Here is a 17,080-nt window from a genome sequence, read left to right as displayed (position 1 = left end):
TCAGATAATGCCATATGTATTACATGCTGCACATTGTTGTACAATATTCTATGCTGTATTATCCTTCAAAACTATACAGTTTGATGCATTGAATAATGTTTGATCTCAATTTATTGCATTTCTGTTTATTACAAAAAAGTAAGAATGCATTGTAATAGCTAAAAATAATAAAAAATGTAAATGTGGCATGATAAAAACTGAAATGTGGCATATTCACTTTGTGCTACACCTTATCCGGTTTGCTTTGATTTACAGTATTTTTGTATTGCATATCAGCATATTGTAATGATGATACTGTATATAAAAGTCTATTTCTATTTTAGCCATATATATAAATAAATGTAAACATTTCTATTTAATTTCAGGCACAACAAAAGAAGAAAATTTTACATAGACCCACGATGTCACCCCCAGACGATAGCAGTTGTACAAACAAGAGCAAAGTAATATTTTGGTTCATTCTTTGTTCCACTACAAAAACAGGTCTTACTCTGTTTTTGCTGATAGGTAGTGTCATTTTTTCACCAGTTTTCATTTAGGCTGGTAGAGACATCAGTTTGCATTAACTCAATTTGCAAACCAGAGGTAAATAAATGTAGGCTTACTGTTTTCTGCATTTTCTTGTATCATACTGTTCAGTTTCCACAAGTTGTAATTTAAGGGTAAAATAAACCTCTAGTCTTATCCAGAGCGTCCGTCCGTTTGTAAAGGGTAATCTTTTGAACTTTATTTTAGCATAAATAAACACTTCCTTTAGGAGTGTTGTTGTGTTCTTCAGTCATCCGGCCCACTTCCGTCCCTTGAAACTTTCTATATTAGATCAAGCAGGATTTAAAAATATTAAGCTGAAGTAGTGGGATGGACAGGAAGCAATTAATTCATATATATCACTTCCTGTACTTGTCTTAGACATCTCTTGCTCTCTGTAAACTGCATTTCACTTTTCTCATTTATACCTTAAATAATGCAATGTTAAGTCTGGAATGTAAAGGGGTCAGTTGTTTTTTTGCCTTTTTATCTTTAATTTTTGCAAGAAAAATGTTTATTATGTGCAACACTAGAAATGTCTATTTTGCACAAATTATCAGTGTAATTGTAAAGTAGCTTTTGACTGTGTGAATTATAAATCCCCCAAGCTCAAATAGGCTGTTCACAGAGTTCAGTTTTTTGGTTACAAAGTATGTATTGATAACGGACAAGGCTAAATCAAAAGTTAGCTGGCATATCTACAGCACATTCCATAGTCCAATACAGGATTTACTCCTTTGTCAGAGGCTGATCTCAGCTTGATCTAGTTCTATACAACCTCTTCTGTGAGGAGAATTTTAATCTAGCAAAGTGGCATGTATACTCTCATTAGACACTGAAGCAATTAATCCAGTTTAGATGCTGAAATAATCTGTGCAAGAAAAAATTATATGCAAGAAAAAATATTTACGTGGAGGCCGATTGTATATGAAAAATAATGTTTAAATTATTATATTTTTTCAACTCATTAATATAAATTTAAACCTGTATTATTTTGACAGTTCCTCTTAAAATATGCTTGTCTTCCTAATCGTTCTGTATGTACTGCTTTGTTGTAGTTATATAGGTGTGACAACAGAACTGAAGAGGCCCAATGAAATGGATTTTAGCACCAAAGATGTCTCTGGTGTATTGTTTCAGTATCCAGACACAGAAGGCAGTGTTGAAGACTTTACAGGGCTTGTGGACAGAGCCCATCAGAACGGGGTGAGAAGTTAGACAGATAAGCAAACCTTGCCTTTATTTTTAAAGTAGTTCTACAAATGTGTTGATTCTGAGATTTCTCAGTTAACTGTGTTGCAGTGGAATAACTCATTACTAATTTGCCTATACAGTTCTTGATTCTACCATTTGGATATGTAAGCATTAAATAAATTTCTGAAAATATCAAAGAAATTACAATAAAAAGCTAGTTTATGGATTTGTTAAAACATATATTTAAATCTAGACAGAGCAAGATTCTATGTAATAATATGTAAGTGTGTGTGTTATGAAATGTCTCACACATTAGAGCATGCAATGATATTTTATTTCAAGATGTGGTACTTTTTCATTTAAGCTTATTCAATTTAATATGTATCATTTTCTAAAATATGGCTTTGCATAACTGTACTTGCAGTAAATTTTATTTATACTAAATAACTGTGCATTTAATCAAATTAACAGCTTCTAAGGCTCAATTTCTTAATAATATTGTTTGTGTTTATTTGTTAAACTACTAAGAAATATACAATTTGTCATTCATACATTGATCCATTTCAGTTAGATTTGTTGTTTAATTTCACTAAGAGTTCTCTTACATACTGATTGAAAACTACCTTGTCGTTATCTCTCCACACCCTAAATAATGACAAAATTGTCCAAAAAATATGAAAATCCGGCAGTGGATGGGTGCTGGAAAAAACAGGACAAAATACAAAAATAAAAAAGAATTTATTACAAAAAAACACACAAGATGTAACAGAAGGTGTTGAGCTTTAGGAGTTACCTTACACGAGCGGTACTGAAAATAAAAGACTAAGCCTTTCTAGCCTTATTTTAAACTCCACCCTTGTGAAGTGTCTAGCACACTGAACAAACTGTCTTTTCTCCTTGCATCAACTCTTTCTGCTTCTGTGTTGCCTCCGTTACTCCCAACGGCCGAGTCTTTGTCTGCTTTCCACAGGACTTCAAGTTCCACTGGCATATGGTCAGGAGGGTCTTTCAAGTCCTTGCATGGAATTGCTTTCTGGGAAAGTTCAGATGCCACGTTCAGAGTTCCCTCTAGTGTCTGTACAATCCTGGGCCTCACTAGCGATCAGCAAAACCTGCAGAGTTCACTTTGCTCACAGAAATAGAACTTTACAAGATGCATTGAAGTCAATGGGGAAGGAGGAACTAAAGTAGTTTTGAGTGGCTTACAATGGTGCAGTGGTGTCTTAATTGTCCCTGAGGCCTAGGGAAGCATCTGCCAACTATGTTATACTGATGATTGTGGCTAAAAATATGTGAGACTGTAGTGCTAACCACTGCACCATCGTGCCTAAAGCAACAAAAGACACTGAAGTACTGATTGGAAGCTTAGCAGAGATCTTACAGGACACATGCAGGAGAGTTCTGTGCATGGCTCCTATAGCCCTGAGATTTCATGCTGGCCTCGCAAAACATGATTGAGTGCATAGAGAAAAATGTTTCCTTAATCTAGCAAGGCAAATTTTCAGGAAAATATTTGTCGATCAAGGTCACTGAGGACTACAGCAGATTCCCTTTGAAAAACGATCCGTTGATCAACACTAGACCGCATATTCTATTAAAGGGCCAAGCAATCCACTGGACACCTGACCATCATAATAGTGAGCAAAGAGACACAAAAACTAAATGATATATTAAAAACATTTTAAAAATCACTTGCAGTAATGCTAGGAGTATTCTGAATAATATAATTAAGTTGGACTTATATCTAGCCACACATAATTATGATTTTCTAGTAATAAGACACCCGGCTAAATGAAGATGAGGATGAGTAAAATAAATGAATAAACATCAAACGGGCAAAATAAAAAGATGGAGGAGTTGATATTTAACAACAACAACATTTATTTATATAGCACATTTTCATACAAAAAAAATGTAGCTCCAAGTGCTTTACATAATAAAGAATAGAAGAATAAAAGACACAGTAAGAAAAGAAAATAAGTCAACATTAATTAACATAGAATAAGTAAGGTCTGATGGCCAGGGTGGACAGAGAGAACAAAAAAAAACTCCAGACGGCGGGAGAAAAAAAAAAATAAAATCTGCAGGGATTCCAGACCATAAGACCGCCCAGTCCCCTCTGGGCATTCTACCTAACATAAATGAAACAGTCCTCTTTGGATTTAGGGTTCTCCGGAACTTACATTTACTTACATTTAAGTAAAACATAATTTAAATGTAAGTGTTCTTCAATTAGATGGTGAGCCATATCTTGGTGTAGATGTTTATATTAGAGTAGGAAGCACTTCATTCACAGAAATGTGTGCTTCTGTCTGTTAAATTGGGTGCCTTCCCTTCTTTCTCACCTCTCAATGCCTTAACAACCCCCCACCAACCCAACCAAAACAGCAGTTTTGTGAAATAATGGAGTGAGACTGCGTCATCTCAGAGGGGTTTTTTAAATGTTTTTTTTTAACTCGGTATCATGTGGATTGGCCAAACACCAGTGCTTTAATCTTATTGGAAATGCAGGAAATTGTGAAAAGAACATAAACACTCCAATTGACCTCTACTGTAAGCCATGATGGAGGCTATGTAGGCATGTCAATCCAATACCAATCCAATCCAATTAGTCTGAGTTTGAATATGAAGCGAAAACATTCTAGGTCTGGTAGGGCGACCCCTGTACAAGGCTGTAACATTAAGCAAACCTGTATTATTTTAAATTGATTTGTACTGTAAATGTATTTCATAGACAATCTGTTGTATTTTTATGTTTTTATTTTCACCCCAGGCTCTGGCATGCTGTGCAACTGATTTGTTAGCCCTGTGTGTAATAAGGCCACCTGGTGAGTTTGGGGTAGACATTTCCCTCGGCAGTTCCCAGAGGTTTGGGGTGCCTCTTAGTTATGGAGGGCCTCATGCAGCTTTTTTTGCTGTAAAGGAGAATCTGGTTAGAATGATGCCAGGAAGAATGGTGGGCGTCACAAGGTAAATACTACCAAAATAAATCTTGACAAAGAGAATAACCTTACTTTTTTACTCCTTACTTTATATTTTTTATCAGAATTTTTTCTTTTTACGGTATATATGTTTGTTAAGTATTTCAGTTTAGTTAAGTATAAGATTTTGTTTTGGTTGGGAAAGAAATTATACTAAATATGTGCCTTCTTTAGTAAAGTATTTCATGCTGTACAAAGAATTAGACTGCACACTATGTTAACTATTCATGCATAAGGTGTTCTCCTTCTCTATGTCGTTTGCATAATAACACAAATTTACAGGGAGGGGATACTAATTGTCCTACAAATTGGAGGGGGGACGCATCATTGGAGTCCTAACTGGTGAAAATGTAAAACCATTCACATTTAATTACATTTCTGCCCTGGCACATTTACTGCAGTATCTACATGTGCCTAAACATTTTTTTACCAGAAGATACCAGAACTAGCAAAGCAGAATTTGTAAAACTGTTTTCTGAAATTCTCTGCAAGCAGAAAAAAATCGAGAAGTATCTCAGTTCTGTTCCTCTTTGTGGGTCTTGGTGCTTTTTTCACTTTATCATCTTGATTCAAAAGATTGTGAAACTGCAAAATAGTTTATGTACCAATAAGCAGTAATTTAAGTTAGTCACTTTCATGGCATTCATAATTCCTATTTCATAACTTCCTTATTCCCATTTGATAGCTCACCGGTAAATATTCTAATCACTTTTATTAGTTGACTCTCATTCTTTTCCAGTTTAACAGATATACAATGGATTCACAATACCCTGAGGACAGTAATGTACATTTTGCTTACTTTCAGAGATGCTGCAGGAAAAGAGGTGTATCGCTTAGCCCTTCAGACCCGAGAGCAACACATTAGAAGGGATAAAGCTACTAGCAATATTTGCACAGCCCAGGTATTAGGAATATTTCTTTTATATTAACAAGGCTTTATCCTTAGACTTGTTATTCATTTTATAATGTATACAGTCAGTTTTTTTTTTTTGGTCATTGGACAATGTCATAAACAGTCAGTTCTGTCTTTCCCAGGCTTTACTTGCCAACATGGCAGTCATGTTTGCAATCTATCATGGATCGCAGGGACTTAAGCATATTGCAAGAAGGGTGCATAATGCTGCAGTCATTCTGGCTGAAGGTAAATTGTTTCATTCTTTATACATTTTTTGGTGATCAAATTTTTATTGCTATCAAGGAAAGGAAATCTGGCCAAAGAAAAACAACAAAAACATATTTTTTTCATAAAGCACTTTTAATCATAAATATGTACATTTCAATTTCTAGTGTAGTTTATACAGATTTTCATTTAGTCCACATATCTTTTCCTAAGGATTAATGAGTGATCACTAAATGACTGCTATGCACCCTATTGTGACTCTTTTTTAAAAAATGGAGATAGTCTTGAATGCTTGGCTTAATGTATGGTCTCCATCTTCCAGTGCAATAACCAAAGCCTCTGACAATATCCAGTTCTCTGAGCATATTTCATACTAATCTTTTCCTGCAGCCACAGTGTTTCTACTGTGAAAGCTGAGATTATTCAAGTAACCCTCTCAGGAACACTCACTCAGTAAACCTATAGTGTCACTTTACCTTACTGCCTTGACCACACTGTTCCACACTGCTTACATTTCAATGTAAAACAAGCTCTAGCAATGTCTACCTTGTTAATGTAATTTGCAGAAAAGCTGTAGTGTTTTTGACCAGCCAAAAGCTAACATACATAAAATATACTCCACCGTGTCTTTGAAATTCGATTTTACACTCTTAAATGTGTACTTACAAGACTGTCCCAGTTTATTCCTAGCAACTTTGCATAATGTTATCCATGTTGTTTAATTTCTTGCTTGGCAGGGCTGAAGCGAGCAGGACACAAATTAGAGCATGACCTGTTCTTTGACACCTTGAAGGTTCAATGCGGTGTACCAGCGAAAGAAATACTGCTAAGAGCAGCTCAGCGTCAGGTCAACATTCGAGTCTACAGTCATGATGTGGTAGGCATAATTATACCTTGTGTCTTTGGAATTCCTCTGAAGTTTGTGGAACTGACGGTGCACATGCTATTGGACAGGAGCACCCTGTTTAAAGTACAGCTCTTCCAAGGAACTTTAATGTACTATTATAAACTACAATTTAGAAAATGTGTCAACAGTCAAACATTGTACTTGAAATTGTTTCACTTAATCGAACTGTCTTTACATTTTATAATTGTTGGAAAAAAAAAACTAAAACCTAAGCTTCTCAAAGAGGCAGACATACTAATATAAATTATTAACAGTGAATACTTTTGTCTAGTAACTTATTCTCCCCTCCCATCTGACATCACATTTATGTACACTTGCTGGCAACTTGTGGAGAGCACATCACTCTTTTTTATAGCAAAGAACAAATACCTCAGATCTGTTGGCAACTTTCATCCTGACCATCATGTACTCATGTAATGTGAACCGATGCAGTCACGGTTGGTAATCATGGATGACACAAATGAAATCTTCAGAAGCTTTGGCTGTGCTATAGTATCCTTTACACTGAAAAGGAGAGGAAAGAAGACAAGCAAGTCATTGGCCTACTTTATGCACGTGCCACACTCATACCTCAGATAAAGGAATCGGTGGCTGCAGCAAACTACTAGATTTAGTCGCTAGTTTTCTTAAGTATAACTTTATTTCAGATGTTTTGAATATATTTAATCAGCACAATTCCAGAACTAATATTGTCTTTTGAATTGGTAGCTTGGTGTTTCTTTGGATGAGACCGTAACAGAGAGGGATTTAGATGATCTTCTGTGGATATTTGGCTGTGAATCCTCTGCTGTAAGTATACTGAAGTATTATCGGTGCCGTATTATTGCACCATAAAGCATTTCTGACTATGTAACTTTCAGAAAGACTTCAATATTCTGTTTTAGGCAAGTGGTTAGTTTAACCAGTAAACTCTCATATTTCCTTTGTGGGGCCTGTAGCCACCATAATTATGGCATCTCACTCCACTGTATTGACGTTGTGCAGTTTCAGTTTTGTTTGGCCCAGCTTATGACAAATTGGTTATGAGGAAAAACGATTGCGACAAAAAGTACAATTAGGTTACTTTTATATGGTGTGAATTGTACTTTTGTCCAGCTAGAGACTGGGATGTTATTTCAGGCATATTTTCATCATATTTTTACGTGTAAGGAATATACTGTACATAATTTGTAGTAGCCTATTTCCATTAATTTCATAATTGGCTTTGTTGTAAGGTGCGTCCTAGATAACGTTGAGCAGATGTCACATTCTGACCGCAGTGCTACACATGTACAACGCTTTGTGAATTTGTGTTCCCTTCCATACAAACAGGAACTGACTGCAGAAAAAATAGGTGACGACATGAAGGGAATCCTTGGAACTCCGTTCAAGAGGACCAGCAAATTTCTTTCACATACAGTTTTTAACAGGTTTGCGTTTGCTATATTGGTTATTTTACAGTGAGACCATTTTTGGATATTTTTCTTTTTAATGCTTCTCTAGTACCTTGTACCACTCAGTTTTTTTGCAAATGTCCATCTTATAACTAAGTAATCTTAATAAATACTTAATAACAATAGTCCTTGACTGACTGCATCCTACCCAAAAACTACATGAGCAGCATTCATAACCTGTTTATAGTACAGCCTGTTTTAATGTCATCGTAATGAACCAATTTATGTTTACTCATTGTAGGGTAGGGTTGTGCAGTATGCGTTAAACAAAGCATTCCTACATCATAAAATATGAATTTAAGAGATTGTTTGACTTAACAGAGAATGCATGTACTCTGTTCCCTGTGTAGTGATTGGTATTTGTATGTTCCTAAATTACTAGAGGTCATAGGGTACAAGAGGCTGCCGTTTTGAAAGAATACATTTATCTTAAATACCAGTATTAATTTACAAAAATGTCAAGAACAGTTAAAACAGAAGCAAGTAATAAACAAATTTATATTTTTATAGAATTTCACCATTTATAGCAAAAATTATATAAAAGGACTTATTCTTACAATAGAGTTGATTCTGTAGTTGTACAGTTGTAGCATTGGCAGGTTAAGTGAATCTCAAAGGGTCATAGGTCCTTTAGACATGAAAAACCCTAATTGTAGGCCATTTTTGGACCATTTGTTGTGCAGGTAATTTCACCCTTACGATAAAGAGTAAACTAATAGGTGATCACAAGGACTTGATGTTGTAGCAACCGACTACAGGGATTTTACTTACCCCTTCATGGTATATGAGGGGTCAGAGTTACTCCTTTTCACAAAACTGTTGTTAAATGTTATTTCAGTGTTGCCGATAATGGATATGATAATATTTTTGATATTTGATTCTTTACCAGTGGCCCTAGCACTCTAAAATCCACTCCTGGAAAGATATGAATAAAAAATTTTAAGTATAAACATGTGGGGTATCATTTTTGACTATTCCAATGCCAGTGATTATGAATATGATGTTTGATTTTTGAATCTTTACTAGGGATCTTGCCCCTGATGGACCTCTATCAGAGGGTGAAAAATGACAAATATCTATGGCAATTTAAAGTATTTAGATGTAACATTTAAATTGAAGAGCACATTTTAGTATTTCAAATATCTTGCGCAACTATTCTTGTTTATGACATATTTCTACCTCATGAAGTAAATCATTACTTTTATGAACATCCTAAATTATGGCAGCTTATACAATGTCAGACTTTCTATTTTTTTTAAATAGAGCTGCTAAAGAACCAGTATTGTGTTCCTTAAGTTTTCTGGGAAAGAGTTATTTGGGCTGTGAATTAACTGTTTTTTTTTTTTTTGTCTTATTTATGTTGTTGATGTAAAATGTATTTCTAAATTCTGATAATATATATATTTTTTTTTTTCTAGTTATCACTCTGAAACCAATATTGTTCGATACATGAAAAAACTTGAAAACAAAGATATTTCTTTAGTGCACAGCATGATACCTTTGGTAGGTTTAATTTTTGGCATTTAAGGCAATATGTACAGGTACATTTTCTAGAAATGTAATCCACTTTTGCCTTGTAATATGTTCCTTATTAAATATATTTTTTTGTCCTCTATGAGAGCATTTAGAAATTCTAAGTGGTTGATTTATTCTTTTAATGTCCTGCAAAGAAAGTTTTCCAAATTGTAGCGGTTGAAAATAGTTATAAACATGTACAACTACAAGGGTGTAAAATTTTACAAGGGTGTAAAAGTCTATCTAACATTTTTTTTTTTTTTTTGCCTTTTTATCTTTTATCTAGGGGTCTTGCACAATGAAACTGAACAGTTCTTCAGAACTAGCTGTAAGTGATTCTTAAATCATTGCTAGACTCTAGGTGTCCTTTTAATCCTTCTTGCTGGGAAACTATTGTAAATAATATTATTACTAGAAAAGTGAGAAAGAGAGCAAGAACAAATAATTTCTGCATCACATAAAACAAAAATGACATGAAAATATTTATGTATTGTGTATTTATTGGGTATTGTCCATTACATTTTCTTATGTTTTTTGTATAAAATAACATGATGTTGGCACAGCGGTTAGTATCTGTGCTTCCCTGCTCCAGAAAACTGGGTTCAGATGGTGGATTTTTATGCACATTTTTGCACATTTTTTAGAAGACTAGGGTCCTGTTTCACTCGTCCATTACAACGCACACCTCGGGGCGCACTGCGCACCAGCCACTTTATGTCTCTGCCGCTCTTGTTGTAAAGGGGGGCTGAATGCACGCTAAGGAGATGCGGTCGGATCAGCTGCTGCCTTGCTGCTGCTGCCGAGCTGCGTGTTCTGCTTGTTGCGCTGTGTGTCGATCATTTAAAAGCCTGTACAGCAGCTGTCCTTTTGTCTCACTGCCTTCTCTCGCGGGACGTTAAAGTGTCTCAGAGAAAATCACGTATGGTGTCCTTGTAAGCCTTCCAAGATTTTTTTTTCTAATAAAGAGATGCCTCATCAGTCCCTATTCACCTAATGTTTGCACAGTATAACTGAAATTTGAAGGTCCTCTGAATATTAATACAAGTTAGTGGCTTAGTCCATTAGTCCATTGTTCTTAGTGTAAAGGCTTGCTTCCTAATGGCTGTGAAGGAGTTTCTCTTAACCACCTTCTGTTTGAGCCTGCTTTTTCTTGTTGAAAAGCAAATTTTTACTAATGGCTGGCATGTGCCCAAGTTCACTCCCTTCATTATTTTAAATGTTTGATCATGTTGGTTGTATTACTACCACAGTGGGCTTCTTATTTCCATATTAATAAGAATAATATCAAAATCTAAAATCCCCTTATTTTTGCCTGTTTCACAATACATCACTGTTCACAAAATGCCACTTGTGGTTATCAAAACAAAGCAGTTCTGAAATAAGCTGCGTATGGTGGTTATATACCACTAAGTTGCTTAGGCAGCCCTTTGAGTTTCTGGTTTTAAATCAGTCTTGAATGAATTTCCCATTATGAACCTGACTAATTCAGTTTCTTGTTTTTAATGCATTTACTCCTTAATGAACACTATTTGAAATCTTGCTTAGATCATTTAGTTATGTTGTTGACACTATTATATAAACCTAATGGACAGACAGGAATAGTGGGCCCAATGAAAGAATAAGTATTGCTTATGTAGTTAACTAAAAGATACTCTTGAAAATAGGCTGTGGTGGACTTCTGCTTTCTACTTCTTTCTTCCCTATTCTTTGTAGCCAATTACCTGGAAGGAATTTGCAAACATGCATCCATTTGTGCCATTAAATCAAGCTGAGGGCTACCAGCAACTTTTTAAGGAGCTAGAACGGGACTTGTGTGAAATAACAGGATATGATAAAATCTCATTCCAGCCAAACAGGTGTGTGATGTACCTAAGCTATTATATAAAGTTACTTTCCATAAATTTTAATTATATGGTAAAAACATCATCACTGATAGCACAGTAATCTTGTGTACGGTAGTGCCAGTTAATGTTTGATATGATATCTTGCACACCATTAACTTTGATATAGTGTTATGGTTCATCTTATTTATTACCATGTATTGAGCTCAGAAATTTTCAGATCAGAGTCCACTGTACATAGTACAGTGTACTTGGCTCTGTCTACTGTATATTTAATCAATAACTCTTGTCTGGTTCGCAATTTTTGCAGAATTCCAACATTTATTTTATGCTTAATCATAAATGGTGTATGGTTATGATACTCCTAACACGTTTTCTGTCAAAAAGTGTTTAAATAATACTGTCAACATTTATTCTTTTTTTCCTCTACTGTCTCATTTAAATCATGCTCACCTTCCAGCTGTGTGGGTCCTATTTTTTTTTAAATTCACATTTTTAAGTTGGTGGGGTATTTGCTCCGACTAGGATGGTGTGCCTGCTTTCTCCGCAGCCTGCCTTTTCTAAAACATTTAGTTAATTAAATGTAGCTTATAACATTGCTGTTATTACAAACGTGTAATGTACGATACAGACTTTGAGGTGGATTTTCAGACTCTTGCCATATTTTATCAGCCAGGGCGCACTGTGGTGTAGTGGTTAGCACTAGTGCTTCACAGCTGCAGGAGACTGCGCTCCAATCCCAGGTATTGCCATTGTTGTACATTTGCCTGTATTAGTTTTCCATCCCTATTCTAAACATGGGTATATAAGGTAAACCGTAGACTATAAAATGTGTGGGTGTGTACATGAATGTACTCCAGGCGTGTCTTTTTGCCTTGTTCCCAAAGGCTGCTGGGATATCCTCTAATTCCCTGTGATCATGAATTGGACAAAGCAGATAAGAATATGAATGTTTTCTCACTGCACCAAGGTGCTATGCCACCTGAACAAGTTCCTTCTAGTGGCTGTATCTGTGGTGGTGTTGGCTCTAGTCTTTAAGTGGCATCACTAAATGGGAATATGAATACATTTATGCCTTCATTGAGAGAGAGCGATTGTGAAATGCTATTTAAGATTTTCAAATAAATATTACCAAGAGATTTTTAAAACTCTGACATATTTGTTGCTGACTTTCTCTTTTAATGCACTTAGTAAGATTTTTTAAGAACATTGCATATTTACAGTTGAATTTGTAAATTTGGTGTTGCTAACATACGTATTTTGGTATTATTTTGCTTACGTGTTTTGTAGTGGCGCCCAAGGTGAATATGCTGGCTTGGCTGCCATTAAAGCTTACCTAAATGCAAAAGGGGAAGCTCACAGAACGGTAGGTGCATGCCATGATTCTAGACTCTGTTTGCCACGTTGTACTTTAAAGCAAACCCCTGTAGATTAAGCAGTGGGTCTGCAGTCTCAAACTGTGGTTTTGGGGTTTCACTTTAGGGCTTCATGTTTGTTCAGATTGAGCAGGTAACTGGGTCTAGTGAGGCCGCCCTTGTAAGTATGGGAATTGTTGTGTTTGGGTGATGAAATTACCTTGCCGTTTTAGTTCTTCATGTCTAGTTGCAGAGTTTATTTGTATTCAAGTATATTTAAAGTCTTAGTTGTTGATTCTGATTCAGTCCCTTTTGATTTCTCCTCTAAAGGTTTGTCTCATTCCAAAATCTGCCCATGGCACAAACCCAGCCAGTGCTCAAATGGCAGGAATGAAAATCCAGTCTGTTGAAGTAGATAAAGATGGAAGTATTGATATTGTGCATCTAAAAGCCATGGTAAGAAATGTATAAGATACAGAGTGTTGCTTTATATTGTGCTTTACTGCCACGTAAGAGCAGGTCCTGTTTCCGCCCCCCCAGTAATGAGTTCACTATATTCTAGGTGGACTCTGGTTAATTGGGTTTATGCCATTCTGACTCTGTGCTTTTCTTTACGTGTACTCTACAATTTATAGTTGTTTAATTGTGGCCTAGTCCTGTAGTAGCAATCATTTTGCAGATTACAGCTTCTTTGGGATGTAATTTGTTGCATCATATTTTATTGAAAACTCTTACGTCCAAGTGCTAGTTGTTATACTTTTGATTGGCAATCAACTTAATGTAACTCGCTTTTACACTTGAATTTGCAAATGCGGTCCAGTTACTTTAAAGATAAAGTCTCTTTTTCATGTGGTGCTTTTGTTATTTTGTCCAACACTTGCATGTATTACAGTATAAACTTTAAGGCAGGGCAATATGGTCAAAAGTGTCATTACAATGTAATTTGCCATAACATTCAGTATTAGTAACTATACATTTTTTATATTAATTTTCTGAAGCTTAACCATTTGAATAGTATTTTGAACTAAGGAAACCAAAAGGCTTATTATTATAGCATGATATTATATATAGTTCACCAAATAACTTATTAGTATTGAACATTGTTGAGTAAAAATAAATAAATAAAAATCTAGATTTGAACGTAATTGCTATAATAACCAGCAGTTATATAAATGTGATGAATGTCATTACATGTTTAGATTTCAAGATAACAACTTTATCTAAGTGAACTAAAACAGTAAAAAAAAGAATTATTTAAATTGAGCATAAACCATAAAAGACAGGCAGCATATTATCTTTTCATTTTCCAGTGTCTGTGAACTGTCTTTGACTTTGGGACACACTGTTGGCGGACTTGCATTCGTGACACCACTGCTTCAGTAGACAACACTGTGCTAAAGAATGATTTGTATATATTCCACTAGGTTGGACGTTATTGCCAAAAACGGTTAGCATGAAAACAAAAAAAGTTTTGGATATTAGTAATCTCGCTGGGCCAGACATGATTCTTAAACGAGAACACACATCTGAGGACAACTCGGTAAAAAGTTTGTAGTGAATTATGGTGAAATTTGCTACTGAAAAGGCTTTGCCCAAAGAGTTTCTTCTTCAAACCCCCCAATACTACCAATGTCCTCTAGTCTTAAACATTTGGAGTTGCAGTGAAGTGTCCCATTTCTCTTTGTGTTCGTCAAATACATAAAATAACTGTGGAGCGACAGGGAGGGAGCAAAGAATACTAAAGAATGGACTTGACTCTAAGATTAAGTAGAAAGCTAAAATTGCTACTCGTCAATTCAGGAGCTCATTAGCACAAACTGACTGAAGCTTAATGATTAATTTGTATATTGTAATGAGCACAGTGCGCACACACAAGCAGACCACTGATACTTTGTCTCATCAGTCTTGGATGTGCTTCTGCCAGCTACAGTATCTTTGTCATTTTTAACTATTGCATCACTTCAAGACATAACAGCAGCAAATATAAACATTGTGGTCTATGTATTTGCTACGTGTTAAACTGCAGTTATAGTCTGGAAGGACACGTTTGCATTTCCAGGTAGACAGTAATGTAACTTACACTGGTTACTCATTTAGAAACACAGTCACAATGTGGATACGCTGCAACCTTGTCCACGGTTCTGCTGGAGCGGTGTCAGCGTCGTTGGGCATGTCTACTGACTTAAATGCTAATATCTGCATCTTCTGTTGCGTTTCATTAGGAGCTGTCTTAATGGCAGCTGTGATATTGTGATATTCATATGACCCACTATTTACCTTGAGTGCATATTTTGCAATTCATAACGTCACAAACGTAGCTGCCAGTTGTGGCCCACTCTAGCAATGTCGTCGTAAGTATGAACAACTGAAGGCACTCTCAACACCTCATGCACTTTGACTACTAGTCTGATTACACAGAAAGGTTTTTCCGTTGCTGCATGTTGTTATGTTTATTTTTAACACATGCAGTGTGCTGCCCTCACAGGTGACGTATGTTTTTATGTTTAATAAGGAGCCTCTTGAGCTGTTCAAAGGTTATTGCAATCAGAAGACTGCTTCTTGATAGACCAGGTTAACAACAGCACCATTACTCATTGTAGTTCAGAATCGCCACCGAACTTTGAGTGCCAAATTCATGGAACATTGGATTAGCTTAGAAACGTGAAACTCGGTGAGCCGTCTAGTTGTTTCCATCCACTTTAAACAAAATATGCATTTGGTTGTCTCTAATAAGATTATACATCTAGCTCTGCAAGAATAGGATGCTGTTAATATTCACAATAAAAGAAAATGCACAAAGATCAGAAGGATCCACCAAGGCTTGTCATTTGTAAGCAAATAAAGGAAGATTAATACGCATATAAACACAACTAAATACAAAATTGATGTGATATTCATATGCTCCTTAGCAGTATATCATTTACTTCCAGTAAAAAGGAGGAATGCAGTGTATACATAAATATCTCATCACAGAACTGTGTTAAGTTTGGGATCTCTGGTGCAAGAGTGACTTTACATGATAATGTAGAATTATTTAGAAATATGTTAAAACCTATGACTATATATATCCTAGTACAGAACAATGGAGCAGACAAATTGACAGAACTGAACAGCAAGTACAGTGGAACCTCGGTTCATGACCATAATTCGTTCCAAAACTCTGGCCGTTAACCGATTTGGTCGTGAGCCGAAGCAATTTTCACCATAGGATTGTATGTAAATACAATTAATCCGTCCCAGACTGTACGTACTGTATGTAAATACATATTTTTTTAGTTTTTAAGCACAAATATAGTTAATTACACCATAGAATGCACAGCGTAATAGTAAACCAAATGTAAAAACATTGAGTAACACTGAGAAAACCTTGAACAACAGAGAAAACTAACACTGCAATAGTTCACGCTATAGTGCTAGGAACCGCTCACTAAAAACACTTTTTTTTTTTTAAGGAGTTTTAAGCACAGGGAAAAAATTAACATTTGAAAAATCCGTAATTTAATAAACCACCAAGAAAAGTAACATTGCCACAATGCACGCTATGAACCGATCGCTGTAAACCGAACTGAAAACCGATTTGTACGTGTACCGAGACGTTCGTAAACTGAGGTTCCACTGTAATACAGCATCCAAATTAGTAAGTGTCCACTCTGTATTCAAATGTCAGCATTTGCCTTCAGATAAAAAAGAAAATTGGAATACATTTAAATAATATTTGAAAAGTGACTTTTAATTTAACAGCTCTATTTGGAGAAAAGGAAAAAAAAGCCAAAAACATCCAAAATAATTATAAAGTTTAAGTGGCATGCGAGCTGACCAGTGAAACCCACTGTTTTGGTCTTTGGCTCAAGCCTTGAGTGAATATGTGAATATAATTAGCAAAGCGTTTTGTGGACATTGTGAACGAGTCGGTTATCGAAACTGAGCAGATCTGAACCTCTGTGATAAATTAATAGTCCGGTTTGCAAAAGTGAATTTATATCATAGTAGGAGCAACTGCACAATAAAGCATTCACCTCAATTAAGAAAGGATCTGTGAGCTGGTAAAGCTGAAGTGGATTTTCCAGTGTCTCAAAATAAACAGTGGCAGTCCAGAATAAGAGCCGTACAAGTCTGTGATGAAAGTACCTTAACAAAGCTCTTATGAAGTAGAAATTAAAAGTACAAGCAAAACACTTGTCAGTTACTACTGAAATTCAAAGCATT

General features: G+C 35.6%; 1 protein-coding gene across 1 annotated transcript in view; it reads left to right on the top strand.

The window, feature by feature from the left end:
* The window catches only part of gldc (glycine dehydrogenase (decarboxylating)), a 73,485-nt gene that overhangs the window by 40,505 nt on the left and 15,900 nt on the right, over positions 1–17,080 (top strand). Inside the window, exons 5-17 of the mRNA XM_039759593.1 lie at positions 366–443; positions 1,587–1,734; positions 4,496–4,692; positions 5,509–5,605; positions 5,739–5,844; positions 6,561–6,700; positions 7,439–7,519; positions 8,042–8,139; positions 9,582–9,666; positions 9,965–10,006; positions 11,392–11,534; positions 12,810–12,885; positions 13,205–13,330. Of these exons, the coding sequence (XP_039615527.1) occupies positions 366–443; positions 1,587–1,734; positions 4,496–4,692; positions 5,509–5,605; positions 5,739–5,844; positions 6,561–6,700; positions 7,439–7,519; positions 8,042–8,139; positions 9,582–9,666; positions 9,965–10,006; positions 11,392–11,534; positions 12,810–12,885; positions 13,205–13,330 (1,417 nt within the window). The remainder of the gene's footprint in view (positions 1–365; positions 444–1,586; positions 1,735–4,495; positions 4,693–5,508; positions 5,606–5,738; positions 5,845–6,560; positions 6,701–7,438; positions 7,520–8,041; positions 8,140–9,581; positions 9,667–9,964; positions 10,007–11,391; positions 11,535–12,809; positions 12,886–13,204; positions 13,331–17,080) is intronic.

This window comes from Polypterus senegalus, chromosome 7, assembly GCF_016835505.1.
Source record: "Polypterus senegalus isolate Bchr_013 chromosome 7, ASM1683550v1, whole genome shotgun sequence".
In the NCBI taxonomy this organism is placed as follows: domain Eukaryota; kingdom Metazoa; phylum Chordata; class Cladistia; order Polypteriformes; family Polypteridae; genus Polypterus; species Polypterus senegalus.
The sequence above is the reverse complement of the archived record's forward strand: the minus strand, read 5'-3'. Positions and strand labels throughout refer to the sequence as shown.